This window comes from Girardinichthys multiradiatus, chromosome 3 (genome assembly GCF_021462225.1).
Source record: "Girardinichthys multiradiatus isolate DD_20200921_A chromosome 3, DD_fGirMul_XY1, whole genome shotgun sequence".
NCBI lineage: Eukaryota > Metazoa > Chordata > Actinopteri > Cyprinodontiformes > Goodeidae > Girardinichthys > Girardinichthys multiradiatus.
The window spans coordinates 43,690,769-43,699,748 of NC_061796.1; the positions used below are offsets into that span (position 1 = coordinate 43,690,769).

The 8,980-nt window shown below is 35.5% G+C and overlaps 1 protein-coding gene across 1 annotated transcript; it reads right to left on the bottom strand.

The window, feature by feature from the left end:
• Window positions 1–415: 415 nt before the first annotated feature.
• LOC124866250 (CD209 antigen-like protein E) lies at window positions 416–8,744 on the bottom strand. The gene is made up of 7 exons (XM_047361946.1): window positions 8,615–8,744; window positions 7,132–7,209; window positions 2,273–2,398; window positions 1,496–1,699; window positions 1,242–1,405; window positions 1,017–1,129; window positions 416–940 (listed from the first exon to the last, which is right to left on the bottom strand). The coding sequence occupies exons 1-7, from the start codon at window positions 8,673–8,675 to the stop codon at window positions 811–813; spliced, it is 876 nt and encodes a 291-aa protein (XP_047217902.1). The 5' UTR covers window positions 8,676–8,744; the 3' UTR covers window positions 416–810.
• Between the last annotated feature and the right edge of the window lie 236 nt (window positions 8,745–8,980).

The window sequence follows — 8,980 nt, forward strand, 5'->3', positions numbered from 1 at the left end:
AACAGACTTTCTGTGCTAAAAGCATTATTTCATGGATGTTCAGACAATATCTCATTTGCAGGCAAATAAACATCTTGGTTTAGTTTCAGAAACATGATCGGTCAGTTTTAAATAAGGAGAACTGTGTGTAACTTTCTGCAACTACTTTAAAAGTAAATTTATATAAACAGACCTGACCTACAGCAGAGCGCCATATGAACTGAAGACAATATGATGATGTAACTGATCTGTTAATGTTAATATCAACATATGAATGATGATCCTCTTTGTGTAGCCCAGGATCAATATCCAGCATCATAGTGAGCAGGGAACAAGAAAACATCAAGCAGAGTCAACTGTCTCTGACATTACAGATATTAGTTTTATTCAGAATAATAACGTTAAAAAAGGACATGCATCTAAATATTTAACCTCATTACTTTAAAAAGTTAACCACAGAAAACAGGGATTATAGAAGTCGTTGGCCTTTTTTTAATGAATTTGAATATTTTATAAATCTTTGGCCAAGAAACAAACAGCAGAAAAGCATTTTAAAGGTATTAAATTAATAAATATTTTGTGTCACCTAAAGGGAGATGCTTTTTCTAAATATGTTCAATAAAGGTGGGATGAAAAAAGCTAATTTAAAGTTTAAATTATAACAAATACTATAAAAAATCATTCTAATTCTGTTATATATTTAATTTAATTTTAATTTACATTATAATCAATAATATGTGATAACTGTTTAGAGCTAGCGAAAAAACAAACAAAAAAAATTTTTATTTTAAGGTTTTCCAAGTATCCTCCAGAAATCTGAATATTTCATGTTTAAACAGATAAAGCCTTCTTCTCACAGATCCATGCGTTCCTTTCATTACACCTCACTGATCTCCATTCTTGGTTCTGGAGAGAAGTTACACATTGACCATCAGTTGCAGACTGCTGCTGTATCCAGTCTCTAAGGACAAACATCTGTTAGATCAAGGCTGATAGATTTGTTTTGTATAAAGTTTAATAAATAATGTGTCTCTCACTGATTGGTCAGATCACTTCCATCGATCCATTTCCATTTCCCTTCTTCAACTCTGAGACCGATCCAGTATCCTTTAATTCTGTTATTAACCCAACTCGTGTCTTTAACAAACACCTGTGGAGAATGAGTAAAAATGATAACATATTTATTTCATTTATATGACCAACAGTTTCTGCAGAAATTATGTTTGTAGTTCATGTAAACAGTTTCCCATCTCTATCTTTACCTTTTCAGCTTCATTATCAACAACAGTCAGATCTGAACTCTTTCCTCTGCAGTCTTCTCGTGCTTCTTCCCAGGTTTTCTGATGTTGAGGTTCAACATTATTAACTGCATAGCAGCTGGACTGAGACTGTAGCCAGCCTTTCTGACAAGAAACACACGTTCTCTCTGAAATAGAGATCAACAAGTAAACATTTAGACTGGCCGATATGATTATCATTAAGGGTAATTTTTCACCACAATGAGATCTGAACATACTGTTGTTTTCCATGCGACAGTATTCATCAATGCTCCACTGAGCTCGACTGATGTTCTGCTCATTCCAGGTTTTCTTTATGGGTTCCATTTGTTCTGTGAGGTTTTTGTTGATGTTTGTCAGGTTGTAAATTTCCTGCAGCAGGAATGTTTGGTTGGCTTTCAGGTGCTTCAGCTCCTCTTCATCACTCTTGTGAGAAGATACATCTGCAAAACATCAATATGTTACTTACCATATTGTGGTAATATTGATGTAAATACATATGTGGGATTTTTAATTAACCCGATTTAACAAAAACAACACAAAATATTTCTGTTTGGGAGTTTTAAAATTATTCCAACTTCTACTGACTTTAATTTACATGTAAAATCTAAACATTTTAAGAATGTTGTTCCATGTTGTCCATGGAGGTCAACAGCTGAGATGTTAAACATGTCTGTTTTAATATATAAAAAATAAATGAATATTTAAAAAACGTTCATTAATTCATTCATTTATATAAAATTTTATAATATATTATTGTTACATGATTTCTAAACTAAAGATTCATAATGTTGGTTATCTTTTCAAATGCAAAAGCAAATTACTGTACCTTAAAAACAGTCTCTAGGCTTCCTTATTGAATATTTTACAAATAAAGCTGAGGGAACTCATGTCTCCAGAACATGTAGGCTGCATTCCCACATTAATTATGTTTTCTTGGATCAGGACATTATATGAGCTTCTGATTGTCTAACAGAAGAACATTCATTCACTGTCTCTATATTACATATACTTACAGTAGAAACAAACTCCAATGATGGCCAAAACCAAAATCACACATAGACTCCCAAAGCAACAAGTCAACTTCTGATAGCAGAGAAATCTTCTTTTTGCTTCATTGTCTGTTAAAGGTCCTGCAGAGTCTAATCAGAAAATATACAACAAAAGATTTTATTAGGATAAAACATAATTACAGCAAGAGAAACCTGCTTCAGTTGCATTTTTTACATGGAAACCTTTTGATTTTAAACTGTTGTTTAAAATTGTCATCATTTGGCAAAGATAGATGGCAGAGGAAATACTGAGTTTTATTTTTAAATAAAACATTTTTAATTATTGTTGTTGGTTACCAGAGATTCTCCTAAAAATTGAAGAAAGTGGTCAATGTTTGTCTGATCTGTGACTGAATGCTTATGTATGTAAACAATTAAATACTGAGTACCACATTTATTCATATTTTCAGGACATAATCATAATCTTTTTAAGTCAGCTTGAGGCTGTAGGCTTCTTCAGGCTTTCTGAAAGTCTTGTATAGCTTTTATTCAGACTTTGGTTGCCTTTTTGTTTTTTTCTGTCCAGCATGAAATGCAAAGTGTTCATACATAAACAGATTAAATGAATGAAGCAGTGTTTAGATCAGACCTAACAAATAACTTGGCAAAGAAGCATTCCTAAACTGGATCTTCAGGGCCTTGCAGCATCTTGCTAAAGCCTGTCATAAAAACTCAGTTTGTTGCAATTTCTTTAACTGAATCTATTTAAATACCAAACATAACATTACTCACTGTTCAGCAGCTAGTTTAATGCTTAGGTTTGAGTTGTTATAGGAGGCAAGTGTCAGGAATCTGGGGTATTTTTGTTTTGAAACCACAGGTCTCCACTGGACCAAACTTGTCAGAGCTGAGCAGATGTGCTACTGCTCTTCATCAAGTCATCTACTGCTATATATGAGAAGCTGATTGCCAGTAATTATTCGCTTTAGTGTTAACCCATGGGGGAACCAAAGCCCTTTATGCGAGCATTTTATTTCTCTCTGATTCCCCCACGCTAAAGACTCCATGTGGTTCTTCCTTCCAAAAGGTGATCTTCAAGTCGAGACCAAGTTCTTCCACTGTGTATGTTCCTGGATCTAAAGTCACAAAGATGCCTGCAGGTAAAGACAAACCTCTGATTTCAATCCCACGGCTGGAAACCCAAGGCTCCTCATTACCTAAATCCCTCGAAGAAACCTGCTGCCCTATGACACTCACATCTTCGCTGCTGCTCTGTACATCATTGCCCTTCAGTTCTCCACAATAACCACCAAACGGACCACTACCCGAGGATTCCCACTCACTCCCTCCGGCGTTTGTCTTCCATTCCAACCAGTAAGCCTCCTCCATTTCCTCCACATTTCCTCAGTATAATTATCCTCACTCACCTCTACATCTCTCCCCTAATGACCTGCTGACCTGACCCCTCAGAAGGTTCCTGGATCGAGATCATGAGTTCATTATTTAATACTTTCTCAAACCGTTTAAACTTTCCCTCTGATGTATTTCTAAGAGCATTTGTGCATGTGGGTGTTGTGGATTTTTCTTATCAAAGTGTGAGAGAAGTTGACTCACAACAAGAGAAAATCCGGACTTTGTCTTTATAAGTTTTATTCAAAGGCATTCAGCGTTTGAAGACCCTGACACTGAGGTTAGTCAGTGAAGCAGAGCCCCGATCAACATTTACACACAGTATTTATACCAGAACATGACAGTGTTATCTCAACTTCAAAGAGTCTGTGTTTTATGGCCCTAGACCCTCCTCGGATCAGAGGTAACAAAGTTATCTACGAACAAACCCATCTGCTCTTCCTGAGGCATCACCCTAAAGCATGGGTTTTAACCATTAAACTTCTGATAATGGCTTTACAGCTTCCTCCTCTAACACAGATGTTCTGAGGAGTGAGGTAACCTAAAGGTCATACACTTTGGAACACTTAATAAAAGAATTTCCATTACATGGGTCAGGCACCCAAATAGAACCATGACAATAAGATTGTCCTATAATAGTAAAAATGGACAAAAAAATAAATAAAAGCTGAAATAACATTGAAACTAATCAAAACAGAGAACATCACCGATCAGAAATATCCTGTGATTATTATTGGGTTTTTTTGCAAACAACTTTTTAAATGTTTTTATTCAAATGAGCGAATATGCAGGGCTGAGAATCCACTTTATTTATTGCCTGCAAATGTTTTGTGAAATCTCTGCTCTAAAACAGTCTCCACCAAATTTACTCAGCGAAAATTAGGAAGGTTGACAGAATTTGATGAATATAAAATCGTTTTAGCTCTGGAAAGGTAATTCCTAAGGATCTGTAAACTTGTCATATAGAGGGTGGATCAACTGAAAGGTGAAGCAGCTCTTATGTGCTATGTCAGATCTTTTTTGGGGCTTTTGTCCTATTAACATAGCTGCAGGAGGAGGTTCTGTATGACTGTTGGAGAAATATTTTTGGATATGACCTTCCCTCTACAAAAAGTGTTTGGAAAAGGAAAATTACCCAAAATGTAAATAAAACCTTTGAAATACCTTCAGAAAGCCTGCAGTGGAACACATTTGTTATGGCTCCACTACTTCATATACATTTTCTGATGTTAGTAGAAGTTAGCCTTGAAGCTAGCAATGCATAGCAAACAATAGGAAGCAAACTACAGCTGAGAGGGACGGTGGGTTTGGGATGGGTTGGGATTATTTTTGGTTAAATTAGCAAACTAAATTTAAACTTCCCAGCAAAACTAGATGATATCCGGACAGCAATAAAATATGTTAAAACAAGTATTAAGGAATATATCTGCTGCTGAGGATAGCATTATGTCGCTGCCTGCAAAAGTACAAAACCCTGAAAATAAAAACAAATACCTGGAAGAGAAAAATGCTAGACTTGAAAAGTATATAAAACATATAAATTTATAACACCACCATAAGGAGATCTATTGATAGAAACAATGGATGTATAAGAATGGCTGCTTGGAAGGTAAAAATAAAGAGATTTGCCATAGTTTAAAACTTTTGCACTGTAATGTTTGTATGTTTGCACTCTTCCCTTCTGTTCAGACACTGTTTTAACAAGCTTCCTTGTTGAATCAGACATATTTCAGAAATCAAACCCTAGTTACCTGCTTTACATGCATATAAACATGTATCAAGCAGTCAGCTGAGCAACAAACAGGACATCAACAGTTTTACAGATTTTTCTAGAACATTTTAGATACATTCAGTCATTTAAACTACATTATTATTTAGACATAATCATGTGTGGATTATCTTGGGCTAAAATCTCTTGATGAACTTAATTATGTTTTTGTAGATTTAATATAAGGGTAGAAAAGCAGAAAGAAAATGATGTGAAACCATAAAAAGCTCAGTTTTAGAGCAGAAACACTAATGATTTTAACCAGTAAAAGAGTCCAGCAGTCAAACACCTAAAGGCTCATCTGCACACCTTTCTACACATGTTAACATGCGTGAAACTGACTGGATAAGAAACATGTAGGGAGATTTCTGCCTTTAGTCATGTTATATTGCAGTGACCACAGTGGGCAATAAACTGCATGCACTGGAGTGAAAAATCACTCAGCAAAATCCTAACTTTTAAGAGGACTTTTTTATTGGACAGAATTCTAACAAGTCTCATAAAACTATTTTAAATCCTATGTTTAGAGTATTCCAGAAAGATGTTTAGATATTTAGGATTATCTCACAGTAGTACTAAGCTGGGTAACTATGCTAACAGAGTTAGTTTTTTAACCCAAAACTTTCTTTCCTTAAATACCCCAAGACCCTGAAATACCCCTGAAAACTCATGTATGTATGTTAGGCCCTTCCTTCCTTATTTCCACTGTGTAGGGGTCCATTCTATAAATTCTCTTTCACTCTTCATGCCTGGTTCACATGGCAGAAGTTTTATGCAGATTTTTGACCTGATCTTCCCTTTCTGATAAGCCCTGATCATCGTGGTGTATCTTAAGATAAGATAAATCTTGTGTGTGTGGTATGTTAAGAGTGATCTAGTCAGCTCAGAAGGACTACTTCGACCTTAAATCGCGTATATTCAACATGTTGGATTGTCTTGCCCTGATATCCTACCATATTGGTATTTCCCTGAGGACAAACGAGCATGCAGCTTGTTGAACTTGACGTGTAGCCAATCAGAAAGCAAGGTGATGGGAACACGGAGGGGAATTATGTGGAGAGGGTTTGCAAGATTTCCCATCTGAAATCTGAATATTTGTGAGTGTGTGGTGTGCTGTGCTCGCCATGTGGCTGGACACCACACACATCAAACCTGTTACATCTACGATTTTGTATCATCGTGTGCTCGGTCTCTCAGGTTTTGAAAATCAACCGACGATTTAAAATCCTGCCGTGTGAAACAGGCATAAGGCACAAGTGATAAAATGAGCTCAGTGTGCATGTTCTAAATGTTACAGAAAGTCATGCAAATTTCATTTATTTTATTGCATAGCTACTTCAGCAAGCAGCATTTTATACTGTGATCTTCTGTTGTCCCTGCTTAGAATGAATGCAGATCATCTCCTTCTGAGAGGCTACAGTGGGTCATGGCAAGCTCATTAACAGCACCACTGGTTACTGTAGTTCAACAGTTATTTGTAAGTGTAATATGTCAGTAAATGTGTCAGCCTCCAAGGAAACAACAGACTTTTCTCTTTTTTTATATTTTGTATTTTCTCATTTATCACTTCCTATCTGATGAAGGTTCATCTGAACTAAGACCTGCACCCTTTAATGGTAATGTCAAAGATAACTGAGCTTGTTATAGCAGAATTTATACATACAATCCTTTTAGTTTTGCATTTACTTATTTTTTAAGAACTTACCATTTTTTTCAGACGTTTGCTGAGCCGTTTGATTTCTTATATTCACTTCATCATACACAACCTCTTCCACATTTTTAGCTGAAACCACAAAAGTATGAAAGACTTTATTTCTAACATATTTAATATTCTAAATCATTTACATTAAATTGTTTAATGATCTGTCTGAGTCTTTTCTTCCATTAGTCTGTTCTCAAGTTAAAATATGAGTAAACTGACAGAGCTGATCATTACTCAAAAAAGGAAAGTGTCTCTCACAAGGGAACAAGCTAGAAATATCTGATGTCTCACTTTATCACATTTTAGGAAACTAGGAACAACTGAAGGCTACACACATGGTAAAGGACTAAAATAAAAATAAATTTAAATACAATTTTATGCAAGAAAAGGCTGTCTTTGTGCCTGGTAAACCATGCTGTATTGACTTGGTCATATGTGTTTGATCATTTTTACAGAAACACCTAATAATGATCCATTTTAATAAAAAATGTCCTGATATGTCAAAGAGATCACGATGTCAAGCATTCTAACAAAGGCCCTTGGAGAAGAAACAAGCCCACAGCATCACACATCCTCCACCTACCTACAGTGTGCTCAGTGTTTTTCCATGTATTCACCTTTTGTTTTGCACCAGACTCACCTGAATTGTTCGGCTTCTCTTATTCGACTAAAGCATAAAGTTCTAGTTAAAGCTCCAGCTGCATATAACATTCTTCACACATTTATGTTTAAGGTTTTAGGGATGAAAATAATTTTCTTGGTATGCCTTCCAACCAATCAGTTGACATGCAGATAGTTTCTAATGGTTGTTGTGACAACAGCTCGAACCCAAGATGCCCCTCTTTGCTCCAGTTCTCTGACAATGAGCTGTGAGGGCAAGCTGAACATGGGTCCTTGTCCTGCCTTGTTTGTTACAGTCCCACTTACTTTAAACTTTGTCACCAATCTGCTAGATATTGACAAGGTTAGGAGAATAATGATTTTCCTCTAACATTTCCTGACTTACAAAGATCATGAATGTAATGTTTACTTATCTTTCCGTGTGTGACGAAGAATGAGTCTCTGTGTGTTGTAATATTTATACACCAGAGAAATTTGTGATGCAATATGAAACTGTTGTTCTTGCCTTTAACTGGACTTATATTTTCAGGAACTCAACCTTTTAAAGTTTTGTTTGATTTGTTCACAAAATATTTACTACAAAGTCAAATCAGGCATATAACCGTTCTTGTTTGATACGAGAAGTCTCAGACATCTCTGTATTAGGATGTTTAACAACAATAAGCAGAAGCATGTTGACAACAGCAACCACACAATTACTGTTGTTCTAAACCTCAAGTGAACATTTCTTAAATTAACTTTAATAATTTAGATGTGGATGGTAAATATGAAAGTATTAGACTTCTAAATCCCTCCTACCCTCCCCATACAAACAATGTTTAGTGATCACAACTGGAGAACAATTAAAAAACAACTTAACACTCACCTCTTGGAGATCTCTTGCTTTTGATGACCACTGAAGCATACTGAACATCACTCTCTGCCATTTCTAGTTCTGATGTGAAGGTTTGTCTGATATGTGTGAAACGTCCCTCAAATATAGAGCAAATATAGAACAAAGGAGCATTACCTAGAAGAAGTAGACATTTCCTGTTACTCACACTTCTCTTTAACGCTATGACAACTTTAAACTTCTGCTTTTCAAAACTAGAAGTAATTTGCATTATTAACTTATCTTAAATCGCGTTTCATGCCATACAGAGCTCTTATATGATAAGCATATCTGAAAATATATAAAAAAAATCAGAATTCAGTGAATGGAGTCACAGTAGTTCTAAAGGGCTTGTTAAGC

Coding starts and splice junctions, on each gene's coding strand:
- LOC124866250 (XM_047361946.1), bottom strand. CDS start 8,675: ATGGCAGAGAGTGATGTTCAGTATGCTTCAGTGGTCATCAAAAGCAAG. Junction 7,210..8,614: donor AAGCAAGAGATCTCCAAGAG/GTGAGTGTTAAG, acceptor TTGTGGTTTCAG/CTAAAAATGTGGAAGAGGTT. Junction 1,130..1,241: donor TTGATAATGAAGCTGAAAAG/GTAAAGATAGAG, acceptor CATTCTCCACAG/GTGTTTGTTAAAGACACGAG.